The sequence below is a fragment of the Pempheris klunzingeri genome, chromosome 3 (genome assembly GCF_042242105.1).
Source record: "Pempheris klunzingeri isolate RE-2024b chromosome 3, fPemKlu1.hap1, whole genome shotgun sequence".
NCBI classification, from domain to species: Eukaryota; Metazoa; Chordata; class Actinopteri; order Acropomatiformes; family Pempheridae; genus Pempheris; species Pempheris klunzingeri.
Window position 1 is genome coordinate 628821 of NC_092014.1, and position 15137 is coordinate 643957.

Consider the following 15137-nt stretch of genomic DNA (forward strand, 5'->3'; position numbering starts at 1 on the left):
CATACGGAACCCTGCGGTTCTCCGTCCTCCTGTTCTATATTCAGCCATCCGTGTAAAAAGGCTCTGTGATGAATGAGTTTAATGAAAACTGAGAAGTAGACCGACCGGATCGGTTCTGACCCTCCGATGAACCAACACTGAGGCCTCCTTTCACAGTGTTTGTGTTCAGCAGGTTACAGGTGTGAGCTCATGACTAACTTTGCTCGTCTTGTGTGCAGCCGAGGACGGTGGCGGGCTTCAGAGGGACGGTCCGCTACGCTTCAGTCAACGCCCACAAAAACAAGGTGAGTGCTGCTCGCCGTCCTCAGACGTGTGGAGCCTCAGACGGCCGAGTCCTAATGACGCCTCTCTGCTGTGTTCCTCCAGGAAATGGGTCGCCATGACGACCTGTGGTCATTGTTTTACATGCTGGTGGAGTTTGCGGTCGGACAGTTGCCATGGCGAAAGATCAAAGACAAGGTCAGACCTGCTTCACACTCTGCCCCCCCCCCCCAGCAGCACACCGTTAAGGTTAAACACACCGGGAGCATCCAAATCACACTCTAGTTAACCCTTCAGACCCCACAAACGGCAAAGAGAATCAGCGCAGTTTTCAAAATAAAAGCCCCCCTGCAGACTGTCAGTGGTATATTCCAGCAGCACATCAGTATTATTCTCTAATGGGGGGGGGCACCAGGCCAGACGTCAGCCGCTCAGAGGGTTTTTAACACCATGACGACCAGAGGTTCATCTGGGATGGAGAAACACTCTGACTGTGACTTTAGCTGCTGTCTGTAGCTGCAGCACAACAAAGCAGGAAGTACATCCAAGAAACACATTTAGAGCAGCAGAAGAAGAAACGCAGCCTGTTTGATCCTGTTAGAGACACATTTAAAGCAGCAGAAGAAGAAACGAGGCCTGTTTGATCCTGTTAGAGACACATTTAAAGCAGCAGAAGAAGAAGAAACGCGGCCCGTTTGATCCCGTTAGAAACTCCAACATTAGTTTAATGACCAAACCAGATCAATCTGGGGTTTCAGTGTTCGACCAGATACTGGATGTTTTAGTCCTAAAACTGCGATAACTCCACATGAAGGATCATGTTGCCCTGTAACAGCTGCAGGTGGAAATAAACAGCTGTTCACTAACGTGTCACACAGCCACTTTATGAGACATAAACATCTCAGATGTTTGCATCTCTTACACTAAATTATTTTACAGCAGGATTCCTGTGGATGCTCTCACAAATGTCTCCCTTGTAAAGCCATTAAATTGACTTTTAAAGTGAATTTTTGTGTTTTTTCCAGGAACAAGTAGGTCAGATTAAAGAGCGTTACGACCATCGGATGCTGCTCAAACACATGCCTTCAGAGTTTAATATCTTCCTGGACCACGTCCTGGCCCTGGACTACTACACCAAACCAGACTACCAGGTAGTCGCAGTGAAGTGAACTGTATTGTCTTCAGTGTTGACAGCTGCACCTCAGCTTCATGACTCCTTCCTGTTGTTTTTGTCCAGCTGCTCATGTCGGTGTTTGAGAACAGCATGAAGGAGCGAATCATCACTGAGAACGAGCCTTTCGATTGGGAGAAGGGAGGAAGTGATGTCACGCTGTCGACCAGTGCCTCCACCCAACCACAGCACAACACCAGACCCACCGCCGCCATGGTGGGGTAAGAGCCAAACCGTCAGCTGTATGAGCGCTGCTTTACGCCTCCTAGACTCAAGCAGGAGACAAGAACCAGAAACAGTTACATCGCTCTCTTCAAAGCCGCCAGACTCCATTCACAAAAACAGGAATTTTACCTTTCAAGACAAACGAGACAAACACACTGACTGATGGAGGCAGCAGCAGAGCAGCAGCTCTAAAATCCCTGTTTTAGTGAATGTAGTCTGGTGTGTGTGCAGAGAGCGATGGAACGGCTGTTTGTGGTTAAACCAAAAGGATCTTCCGTAAAACATATTACAGAAGTCTGAAGTGAAGATTGTAAAAAACCAGGATAATAAATAATAAAGAACATTGTTTGTTCTCCATGTTTAGAGCCATTGTGACGCCGGTTCCTGGAGATCTTCAGCGGGAGAACACTGACGACGTTCTGCAGGATGAACATCTCAGCGATCAGGAAAACGCCCCCCCGGCGCCGCCCAGTCGGCCCCCCGGAGAGACGGGCGTCCCGCACGCCGGAGAGCCGGGAGAGGCCTGGGAGGACACCGACTTCAACCGCAACAGACTCAGGATCAGCCTGAACAAGGTTTGAACAGCTGACAGAGGAAAACCTGATGTATGAGTTTAGTTTTTACCTTCAGGTCACGTTTGTGTATTTTCTGTCCCTCTCAGGGAGCTCAGGAGGAGGAGGCAGGTCGGGCGGTGTGTCCCGTGTCGCCGGTTCGAGGTGGAGTCCCGGAGTCGCCGACAGGTCAGGGTCGGTCTCTACGGTACCGCCGGGTCAACAGCCCCGAATCTGACCGCCTGTCTGCTGCAGAGGGCCGGGCCGACGCCTACGGACAGAGGTGATGGGAAACATCAGGAAACACTGCAGAAGGGTTACGGGCAGGATTCTTTCTTTTAGGTTTATGATCCAACAGCATGGAAATCTGGTGAACAGCACAATGTTGATGTCTGGTTTTGTCAAACACAGCAAGCTTGCAAACAATGATTTACGTCTCTCAGTCTGAAACAGCAGTGAGAGCTTGTCCACTTGAAGTCCGAGCCTCCGCGACTGACCAGCATTTGTAGCCCCTTAGTCCCAAATCTGCCTCCTCTGGATTGGAGCGCTCGAGTGGGTGCTGCTCCAATCGGGGTCTTTCGAAACGCCCACCAGGAAGTGTGATGTGCCTCTGAATCAGAGGCCACACATCCTGCCTGGTCATGTCTACAGCAAAAACACTAAAACGAGGTGAACATGAGGGGCGACAAGACACAGGAAGTAGTATTTAGATGGTGCATTGTTTGGCCTGTGCTTTGGAGGGACTCAGTCTCAGATTGTTCAGCGTTCAGAAATCTTTTCAGTTGGATTATGACGGCGTGCGACTTGAGTGTTGACTTGAGGCTTCCTGTTTGACACAACTTTCACTGACTTGTTTGAACTGACTTGTGACTTCACTTGGACTTGTGCTCAAAGGACTGAGTGAGTGACTTGATCTCTTCCTGTCTGTCTGTATGTCCTCCAGGTCCAGGATGGACATCCTCGGCTCTCCTTCCCGTCACGTCTATTCCTCCCAGCCGGCTCAGATGCTGTCCGTTGACCCTGGTTGCCGCGGCGACCGGCAGGTCAGCGGGCGTCAGGAAGTGTCGGTGGCGTCCGTTGACCAGGAGGCGCACAGCAACGCCTTCATCCGCTCCGTCCCGCTGGCCGAGGAGGAGGACTTTGACAGCAAAGAGTGGGTGATCATCGACAAAGAGGCGGAGCTGCGAGACTTCCAGCCGACCACATCAGGAACCACTGACGAGGAGCCAGAGGAGCTCCGCCCCCTGGAGGAGCAGGAGGAGAGGAGGAGGCTCAGGGCCGGAGGTAAGATCACCTGTAAAACAGGAAGGTAAAGCCTTGAGCTTAGCATTGTGGCGTCAGAGCGGTGATTCGTCCTGGTGTATCTTCCTCTAAATGGACCATCATTTACTACATGAAGAAGACTGTAAACTAGAGACTGAGACTATGAACATATTGTGGTTGGTTCCCATCCACATAGAAACTGGTTGTAGTGTTTTCTCAGTGGGTGGAGAGCCTGTCGTCTACCCTCTGGGGTTAAATGTTATCTTTGTGACCCGTGGAAAGGTTCCCCTGCTGGGAACACAGACAGAGTCTGAATATAATGACGAACCAACTTGGCTTCTTCTTTTTATTCATAAAATCTGGAGTTTTATTTCCCTGTTTTTGATATTATTTAGCTCATAAAATGTTTTAGAAGACGTGATGAAGCTGAATTGCTTCGAAGTTGAATGGGCACAGTTTTTAAAGGCCCAGTTTCACTCTGTTGTCAGTGTGTAAAATAATGATGGGTGTTACTGTGGCCTAAAGGGACAGTTCTGATTATTTGACGTGTGGCTGTCTGAGCTACTGTTACCTACAGTAGATGGCGGTCGGCACGCTGTACGGACGCTACGTTCAGAGTATTTCAACCACTTTACCTTCCTGTCAGACCTCATTGAGGACGAGGTCAGCAGAAGGCTCTTGGCTTACTGCAGCTAAAACTACAGTGAAGTCCGTGCAGCCTGTAAACCAGACGGAGCTGTTGGACGGTTTCTCCTGCTTCCAGTCTTTGTGCTAAGCTAGGCTCAACAGGCCTGGGGCTTTATGTTAGTACTGGACACACAGAGATGAGGATGGTATCGATGTTAAAAATGTATTTGTAAGACTGCCACAGCGGTAAACATCAGCGTCACCTTTTATTTGATGGAAGTCAATGTTAAATGTTTCATCCTCCGTCTCTGGTGACTCTGGTGACTCTGGTTGGGTTTCCCTGCAGGAGGGGAGCTGGTGGTTCGTCCAAAGACCCACACCAGGGAGAGCAGCCGAGGCATGCTAACGCTAACGGAGGAGGAGGCGTCAAGGAGGAGTGGTGGGAGCCCCGCCCAGTCGCCCTGCCACTCGCTGCCGTCGGGACGCCCCCGCCGGAGAGAGTCGGAGCCCATTGGACCTCAAAGACCGGTAAGAGACCCGGCCAGCCAATCAGAGGAGAGCTCAGCTCTCTGATGTTGGCGGACAGATGAGGACGTGGACGGCCGCTGCGCAGGTTCGTCGCTCTGATGACGGTGCAGCAGCTGCTCCGCCTCTTTTATCTGTCGGCCAACATGCAGCTTAAAGGACAAATCCAGCACGGCGGCAGCTTCTGCTTCTCCGCTTTGGTTTCCATCGACGATTCTGCTTCGTTTTACTTCAGCTGAGGAAACAAAAGGGGAGGAGCAGCAGGCAGGAGAGAGTTAATGAAAGACAGTTCGGTTCACAATCCCAGGACCTGCAGGACGAATCACCCCCCCATTCATTCCAAAGCACCTTTAGCAGGTCAGACCTGTTCTACTAGACCAGGTGAGTCACCTTCACCTGAGAGATTAAGAGATTAAAAATTGGCGTTTTAACGCTTCACCACAGTGTCAGGTTTTATGCATTTTCACGACATAAAAAGCATTTAACATGAAACACTGTAAAAAAATGGCTTCCTGACAGCTTTTTACAGTGTTTGTCAACTAATAGAGTACTGCCCTTCACTGAGGGCGTGAGGTGAAGTTAGTTTAGGCTGTGAGCAGTCTGGTGCCCCCCGCTGTGCCTGATTGGCCGAGCAGTGACGGCTCCTCCTCCACACATCAGCTCCTCACCTGCAGATCAATAAATAATCAGCAGCCCTCAGTGGTTTCCAAAGTAAAACCTAAAAATCTGAAACCAACAAACTAATTTAAGTGGAGATTGTTCATCAAACAACAAGAATCCTCCCTCTGTGATCTGTCATGGGGGGGCTGTAGGCAGGTAGGTGCACCTGGACGTCCTCAGGTGTGCAGACGAAACACCAGCTGGAGGTAACGAGCAGAACGTGGACTCGTGCTGGAATTGTCCTTTAAAGGAGTCGGACCCCTGCAGCTGATTATATGTCACAGACAGTCGACCCTGGGGCCACAGGAGGGGGGGGCAGGGTGACCGGGGGCTTCACGGGACGTTTAAAGCACAGGAGCATCCATCCGTCATCCAGCTGCACTCATGGTTGTTCGGTCAACTGAGGATTTAAAATGTTTCCAAGCTGCTGGGAGGTTATTTTCAGAGAGCTGCGACAGTAAAAGACAGCAGCTCACATTAGCTTCATGTGTATTATTGTCATAGTTTTACCTTACATGCAGCACATGAAGCTTCTCACATGTCCTACAGCAGGTTCAGAGTACACAGCTCACATACCTGAGGTCACCTGAGGAAGGAAGGACTGTTCTTCTCTGACAGAACAGATGCTAGAGTCCTGCTACATTACCCAGTTTAGCCTCCTCTGCACATTTTCTTCAGTATGTTCCTTGTTGGAAACATGAAACTGAAGTTTTCTGTCCTCATTTTCAGATAAAACTGCTTGTTGTTGCAGTTTCATGATCTGATGGAGCCACAACTGTTATGTTACTCAGTCATATTCTATAAACTGAGCCCTTTATGGCATAATCCCATATTCTCTGCTTGTTGTCGTGGTTCGGTTCACCGTCACAGTTTGATCCATTCAGTCCGATAATTCAAGTTAGCACAGGGTTAACAGGAAGTGAGCACAGGGTTAACAGGAAGTGAGCACAGGGCTAACAGGAAGTGAGCACAGGGCTAACCTAGCTCCTTGGTTGGACGTCCTTGTGCAGAAGGTCCAGGTAATTTTATACCCTGGAAGTCCAACGTTGTTTGGCCCCATGTGCCTCTGACCAACAGAGCCCACCTCCAGGACTGTGTCCAGGTCTCTTCACACATCAGTGGTGTCCCCATGTCCACTCTTTATGCTAAGCTAAGCTATGCAGCTGCTGGTCGTAGCTGAAGTGACTCCTGTGCTTTAAGCAGCTTGGTGTCTCTGCTCAGGTTTGGTTGCCTCCAGTTTCTCTTTGGCCGACGGTGTTGGTGGTTTGAATTGTCTTCGACTGACTGTGACACATGAATCAGCAGCGGGGTGGATGCTGCCGCCTCCTCCACTTCAAATCTTTTCCATCTCTTTGCTTTTGCTCATGACCTTTTCTTTGGCCGTTGTTTTACTGTGAAGGAATGAATGAGAAGCAGCAGCTCGTACGAGCCCACGGTTCAGTCAGGATGTCCATGATGTTTTCACACACACACACACACACACACACACACAAACACACACACACACACACACACACACACACACACACACAAACACACACACACACACACACACACACACACACACACACACACAAACACACACTTACACACAAACACACACACACACACAAACACACTTCATGATCCACGCACAGTGCCAGCGTTCAGCTGTGGAGGACGGACGCTGTGTCCACAGACCTGAAGTTAAATGAATGTAACCTACCTTAACTACCTTAACCAAGTGTTTTCACCATAACTTCACCATAGTTTACTTTCTCTAAAATGCACTCGTGGTTCATGGTTATGGAAAGTGAGAACTTTACAAAGAGCCAGTGGACGTTAACAATCATAATTTGCAGCATCCAGAGTTGTGAAGAAAATAAAGATGTTCTCAGCATGAGCGCTGGAGTGTTAGCGGTGTGTCGGAGCTTCAGTGGTTCAAGTGAGGAGCAAAAACAACTTCAGAAGTTGGAAAAAGCTTAAAAGCAAACAAAGCTCTGGACACTTGAGTCAGTAAAGTACCGAACCCAGAGAAAGTTTCTGCACTCGTGGATCTTTAAACAAACGTGTTGAAGGTGTTTCCTCCTCACACAACGTTCACAGACCTCTTTGTTTTGAACACTTCATTTAGCTCCATGTTTTCTTGCTAACAGTCATCTTCTTCACGTCTTCGTTGGTGCGTTGCTGCATCTCTTGGTGCTCTACTGCCACCTGATGGAGTAACATGAGAATATCCACCACATGGCTCTGCCTGGAGAAAACCCTGCCGACCACTGATTGGACGTCCTCCACAAACCTGCTGTCTTTAAGCGGCAGAGCTTCCGTCTGTAGCGACGAGGGCTCAAAAACTGAAGACACCAGTTCCCTGAAAGTGACACCTCGTACGTTGGATACCTTCTCTCCGTGCTTGCTGAGGTGCAGGTTATCCATGTCTTGGCATCAGATGCCACAGGCGAGTAGTGTAGACAAAGCTTTGAACGTTTTGGTGACATCCCAGCTCAGTCACTGCCAACTCACCACAGACTGTACAGGTTGTAGCCGTGGGCCAATCTCCCGTCAGGTGGACGCCGCAAGTCGAGCGTTTGACTGACTGGTTCTGGGTTATTTTGGTCGATACCTTAAAGGTATTGAGTACCGACACTCTGCCAAGTAGGAAACAAATTTTTTTTATTCACTCGACCCAGATTAGTGTCGGGTTGAAGATGATGTCATGGCGGTTTCACATGGCTACGCTATTATCAGCTGTGGAAAACAAAAGTACCGATCGAGCCACCCTGTGCCATTGGTGGAAACCAATCGGTTCAATTCTCAGGACGTCTAATACGGCACTTCGTTGCCCCCTTTGGCGTTTGATACCGTTGCACAAGGCGCCCTTCTGCGTCAACATTAGAGCGTCCTTCCCTTCAGTCCAAATGGTTCTCATACCCACTTATTCAAATACTTGCCGCAGACAGGTCAGACCTTCGTCGTCATGGTAACGTTAAAAAAAACACGTGGTTAACTTTCTGAAACCGGCGGGTTTCACAGGTTGGTTAAGTTTAGGCACTGAAACTGACTTTTACTGCGGTTATAATCTACCTTGTCGTTCAGCGTCTCGTACAGAAGCTGCAGGTCACTTTGTGTGATGTGTCAGACACCAAAGGGGGCGAGAAAGTGGAAACATGGCGACTGGCTGGAACATGTATCCCGTCACTTGTACGTGGAGAAGAACCCATTCTTTGACCCTCTCAGTCAGTAATTCACCTGCATAACTTCACTTTAGAAGATGCCAAGAAGATTGAGAACCATGCAGAGTTTGTATTTTTGGAATTTAAAAGAAACCGAGGAGCCTTTTCAGCCTCTGTTGTCTTTGTTAAAGCTGTTTGCTCTTTGTCCTCCACACTTTGTTGCATCAGGCTCAGTTTGGGCTGATTTTAGGTTAGATTAGTGGTGGTTAACTCTAGTTAGCAACAGCTCGTTGATATCTACGATCTGTTCACCACATTCAGCAATGAACGGGGTTTTCTATCACTTTGGGTTCCACACAGTTCTGTCCCTTCATACACACTAATATCATAGCAGAAAGGGAGGGGGTCAGAGGTCACCAGTCTTCCAAAACACATTGGAAACTGTTTTATTGGTTCATTACCAGCTGCCGTCTTCAGATCGCTGTGGGACATTTCACTCTGTCTGGAGGAAAAAGAGTGACTCCAGTGAACTGCTGATGGTTTGAGGGTTCATTTGCTGAAACGTGGATGTTAGAATCAAACCTGTGGTCTGATCAGATAAACACTCACAGCTCACCTGAGCAGTGTTTGTCTGCAAGCAGCTAAAAGTCAGATGACCCATCAGCCCCCGCAGTGCCGAAACATGTTCTTTCTATCTTTAGAACGTATCACAGTACAAATAACATACTGTGCACACAAAATAATAAAAAAAAATACCTTCTAGGACTTCTGGGACTCTATAAATTCATGATGAATGTAATAAAACCACATGTACACAAATACACAAGCTAAAAACACTAAAAAGGAGTAAATAATGCCTCAATAATATTATAATGATAAAAACTGATAAATCAGCATCCTGTAGTACTTTCATGGAGGACCAATCCTCACTAACTATAAAAAAACATGCAAATACATTTTAAAAAATGCCAAATAAAGTGAAAATGTGAGTTTTAAAGTGCTGCCCCCTTCAGGCTGGAGGGTTCAGTACAGCCACAATATGTACAAATAACATCATTTCTGTTTCTATTCTGTTATTTAATTGTGTCTGTTGTTCACCACTAGTGGAGCTAAAGGATCATTAAAACCTGAAGGGTTCATCCTCTGAAGAGCAGGAAGGAGATCAGCACATTTCATGACATTATACTTTGATTTGAGTGTGTGTGTGTGTGTGTGTGTATTTCTTGTGTATTCCTTGTGGAAATGTTGTCCTGATGGTGGCGCTAGAGGAAAGAATCATTAGGGTCTAACCTGTGGGGAGTCTGAATATGCACAACTGATTTCATGAAAGTTTAACATTTATTTTACGTTTTATTTTCAGCTCAGGATTTTTATATTTCATTTTCCCTCAGCAGGAGTTTTGTTGGTGATTCTTTTGTTTGGTTTCTTAATTTTCTTTCTCCATTTGAGCTCCGTTACACTTTTATGTGACCATTTGATTTCTTCATGCACTCGTTTCTTTATTCACTGATAAGTCGTCTTCGCTCCTCCGTACCTGGCGGCTGCTGTTCACAGGCTGGACGCTCTCACATCATCTCTGATATTTTCACTTTATCCGCAGTGTCGCATCATCTCGCTTAAGTCCGAGCTCAAACGTGTGCACAAACCCGCCTCTAGCGATATTTTAGCCGCCATCTTTATCCCGCGCCGATTTCCTCCGCTAGACTCAGAGCGAGCGCTCCGCCGCCGCCGGCCATCGAGGACTGCCATTCTCTTTTTTTACTCCTCTCCAATTTCCCCTCCCTCCCCCTCCTCCCTCCACATAACTACTGATGCCTTTGCCCCCAACCTATCGCTTTAAAAGTACACAGTATGTCGAGTTTGAGTCACCTGAGGAGACAGAGAAAAGAGCGAGGGTGCCATTGGGACAACACAAGAAGAAATAAAGTGATGTTTCGGGGTAAGCACAGTTTAGGAATAGTCCTTTACCTCTGTTCTCTCACTCAGTTTCTGTTCCTCCTCTTCCTTTTCCTTCTGTTCAGACATATTTCCTCCCTTCCCCCCGTCGTGTGTCTGTGTTTTGTGTGCCTGATGACTCCATCTCTCTTTTGTGTTCCCTGTTTCTTTTTGCATCTCCAATGCTCATTTTTCCCTTCAGAAGTCCAAAGCTCAGAGCTCAGACTGTTGTAGACGTAGTGAGATACAGTGTGTGCAGTGTTCGTGCTGGTGACTTGTGTCCTTTTAAACTTGCTTCTTTGTGGGGAAATTATTGTCTTCACCATTTGTCCAGCTAGTGGGATGCTAGTCTCGCACACAGCTAACAGTCTATTGGCTCGGCTGACCCGTTAACTTTGTCTAGCCTCTAACTAGCAGCTGATAGCTGTAGACACAGTGCCAGATTTACGCCAACACTCCTCCAGCTTCTCTCCCCGAGCTCCTCCCCTCGCAGCCTTTGACCAATCAGCTGAGGGCTTTAGATGTGCGAGAGCACCAATCGGCTCTCTCCCATCTAACGCCCGGTCAGGGAGAGGACGGAGACGAGGGCAGGAGGCCAAACCACAGTGTTGGGACGTAGCCGTAGGAGAACGTTTATTGAAGCATGTCTTGTGTGAAGGGTGGCTTCCCGCTCGCTAACCTCCTCCCTCCCTGTCTCTGATTGGTCTGTTTGCAGCTGGAAGAGGACCGGCACCAGCCGCGGCCCAATCAGCTGAGGAGGCTGGCCTCCTACGTCTTCTCCTCCTCCACCCTGGAGACGGAGCAGTACCCCCACGGAGGAGGCAGCTTCATCCAGAGGAGCCGCTCGGCCGAGAGCAGCCCCGCCCACATCAACGCCGCCACCGCCTCGGTCCGGCGGCGGCACGCAGGCACCCTGCCGACGCCCGGCAGCCCGCGGAGCAGACACTCGGTCCTGAACGTGTCGAGGACGCAGCTGCAGCAGATGTTAGCCAAGCTGATGAACAAGAACAGCAGCTGAGAGGACTGAGAGACGGACTCAGAACATAGAACACACAGAACACACATAGAACACACACAGAACACACACACACATAGAACACACACATAGAACACACACAGAACACACATAGAACACATGGAACACACATAGAACACACACACACACATAGAACACATGGAACACACATAGAACACACACATAGAACACACACACACACATAGAACACATGGAACACACATAGAACACACACACATAGAACACATGGAACACACATAGAACACACACACATAGAACACATGGAACACACATAGAACACACACACACATAGAACACACACACATAGAACACACACACACATAGAACACACACACATGGTCAAACACACGTGTGCAGAGTCAGTTAAACCATTTTTGGGGCTCGGGGCAGAACCCCCCCCCCCCGGCCCGTTGAAAGTGAGTAAAGTTGGTTTTGTTAAAACTTTAAAACCAGAAAACCAACAGCTGGTTTCATGTTTGTGTTTTGGAGCCTGTTGGTGGCTGGCTCTGCACACACACACACACACACACACACACACACACACACACACACACACACACACACACACACACACACACACAGACACACACGAAACTGAGAGCCAGATAATAACCACACATGTTAATTCACCACAACAAGCCATATTACTGGCACACAGCAGCAGCACTGTGCTGGTCAACAGACAAATAGTTTCTCTCACACACACACTCACACACACACACACACACACACACACACACACACACGTAGCTCCGCCAACTTTTCGAGCAGAGGAACAGAAGAAGAGTGCTGACGACGACTGGGAATATTTTCCATGCAATAAACTCTAAGAAGCCTCTCTGCAAACCTTTTGTTGCCGCAAACCAGAGGAAACGACGTGAAACTGAATCCTTCTGGAGCGAAGCGAAGCGGAGCAAAGTGAAGTGAAGCGAAGTGAAGCGGAGCGAGGCTGCTAACAGACTGTTAAGCTGTACGGTGTTTGTGTTTATTTATCGTTATCGGTTTTCTGCTTTTCCTGCTGAAATGAAGAAGCGATCGTCGAGGAATGCAGGTCGTCCCGGCGATCAAGTTTTTGCACCGAGACTTTGGAGTCGGCGTTTCCCCTCCGATCGTCCCGTCCACCGAGCAATACACCGACACCTCACCGCTCCATTAAATGTTGTGTGTGATCAAAGCTTTTAGGGAAAGAAGCGGTTACTGTGTCGGGATGTACGGAGCCCCCCCCACCCCCCAAAAATAAAATAAAAAAACTAAAAACACAGCAACGTTGTAGAATTTAGGAAGAGTGGACACACCGAGACATTTCATAAAGCCACAAAACATTTTACTAAATAAACTCACAGCTCCAAAATGTGACAATAGAGCAAAAAAAAAGACCTTAAAGAACATCACAATAGAGATTTTCTAGAAATGTTTCACAAAACATTAAAAATAAAAGCAAAAACAGTAAAACTAGACTGAAAACGAGTTCTGATTCGTTTGAAGGTCACATGACACGAGCCTCTTCAGCTCACTCCTGCTTTACTTCCTGAAACATTTTGAAGTGATTGATCTTTTTTATGATTGTTTGGGAAACGCAAGCGGAGGCGGAGCCCTAAAACGTGTCGTAGAGCATCATGGGTATTATTGGTGTCAGTTCGTCTCGTCAGAGCGGCTTCAAGATTATTCCAGAAGTTAGTCTGTAGATGAAGACCTCGTTCATCTTCACCCGCTGTGGTCCACGCTGGAACATCTCTACAGCCACTGGGTTGTCATGAGATCTGTTTCAGACATTCGTGTTCCTCAGAGGATGAATCCTAATGACTTAAATCATCCTCTGATTTTTTCCTCTAGCGCCACCACGAGGTTCACATTTGTGGTTTTGAGTGAAACGTCTCAACAGCTGTTGGATGGACTGTGACAAAATGTGGTTCAGATGTTCATGTTCCCCCAAGGATGAACCGTAATAACTTTATTTAGCATGTTAACGTGTCCAGAACTTTGGTTTAACTAATGATGCCATCAGCCTCAGCCGGACTTTAACTTTGCTGCTAATTTGACTTCTTTCTATTTGTATTTAATCTTTATTTCATCAGCCAGTTTCATTGAGATCAACATCGCTTTTGCAGCAGAGACACAAGAACAAGCAGCATTCAGAAAAACTCAAAACAGAGCAGCACAAATGCACAATAAACAAGAATTAAAGAGGCAGTTACAAGAATCATAGAAGATATCAGGCTCTGAAACCTCCGAGGGGAACGTCACAACACAGACGGTAGAGAAAAACCAGTTGGTTTGTGGACCGCAGATTCTGAGCCTCGAGTTTGGCTTCACAGCCGGAAAAACCATCTATTGGTTAGGTTTACACAGGACCTGCCTCTGATTGGTCAGTGAGCAGGTAGCCCCGCCCTAAAGCCTCTAAATGGACCATAATCTACTACATGAACGTCCTGCTGTGCTGAAGAAGACAGTAAACTAGAGACTGAGAGCAGAAACTGTTCACTGAGCTGATAAACCAGGAGAGAAGTCTCCTCATTTCCTCATTGACTTCCATCCAATCAGACTTCTGTTTGGAGCCAGTGGAGTCGCCCCCTGCTGGACACTAGAGAGGATGCAGCTTTAAGGCTGTGGACGAAGCACAACCTCACAGAGCCTCTTAATCTTGTTTAATCGTTCTCTCAGCCTGAAGACAGAAAAGAGGACTCTGACGGAGGAGTGAGGACGGTGGCTGGCACTTAACGAGATAATTAACGAGCTCAGAAACAGAAACCACAGCCGCTCGGAGATCTGGGGGGGTCGTTGTGGAGGTTTAATGTGTTTGACATGAATCAGGTCTTCCAGCGAACGAGGTCGGTCCAGTTTCATTCATGAGGATTGGCGATAAAAATGCCGTCACTGAGATTTGTCTCATTTTGGGTTTTTGTTGGCGTCCGACTACTTCGGTGGACTTCAGGTCCACCAGGCGGTTTGGACTGCTGGGTCGGTTGGTTTGGTGTTTTCTGGACACGTGGCTGGATTCTCCGGAGGCTGTTGGTGTCTGATGGAGCCGACTGACTGGGGGGGGGTTCCTGCTTCCTGACTTGTTGTTGTGTGTTTGGATCACCGTCTTATTTCCATTGTGCTTCCACTTCTTTCACTATTTTCAGACCGTTGGACGCCACTGTTGCACTTTATCACTTGCGTGGACGGGGGGGGGGGGGTATCACTGTTTGGATGCAAAACACAGACGCAATAAGTGAGATGTGGGGTGTTATTACAAAAAAGAGACCTATTTAAATGTACACTCTGGAGTTTTCAGATTGATTTTCCTTCTTCCAGCCGGCGGGTTCAGTTCATTTCTATGAAAGTCAGCTGGCAGAGCAGAGAGTCGGCCTGACCCGAAACCACAAGTCCTGTAGTAACCCGGCACTGTTTCAGTCATTTGGTCGGAAAGTTTTCACCCAGCAGAATCGAGCTCAAACAGACACTAAAACAGATTAAATGAACTCAGACAACTTAACTTTTTCAGTTCATCTTTTATTGCCATCAGTTTTCAGTGGTAGTTTGGTTAGGTTTAGGAAAAGAAGAATAATGAGTCAAATACAAATATGACAGGCAGGAACATTTCACAGCATCTGCCTTGTGTTTCTTACCCAGATAGAATTAATCCACCCAATAAAATGAAGACAAGACCACCCATGAATCACTTTCTTATCGCGGGTCGCTGTGCTGGATAATCTGCTCTAAGTGTTGATCTCTACAGAAACGACTTGAGC

General features: G+C 47.7%; 1 protein-coding gene across 1 annotated transcript in view; it reads left to right on the plus strand.

Moving 5' to 3' along the window:
- Nucleotides 1-15137, plus strand: part of ttbk1a (tau tubulin kinase 1a) — a 40292-nt gene that overhangs the window by 18495 nt on the left and 6660 nt on the right. The window contains exons 7-14 of the mRNA XM_070827652.1: nt 219-284; nt 367-459; nt 1287-1412; nt 1499-1653; nt 2022-2232; nt 2319-2491; nt 3152-3492; nt 4448-4626. Coding sequence (XP_070683753.1) covers nt 219-284; nt 367-459; nt 1287-1412; nt 1499-1653; nt 2022-2232; nt 2319-2491; nt 3152-3492; nt 4448-4626 — 1344 coding nt within the window. The remainder of the gene's footprint in view (nt 1-218; nt 285-366; nt 460-1286; nt 1413-1498; nt 1654-2021; nt 2233-2318; nt 2492-3151; nt 3493-4447; nt 4627-15137) is intronic.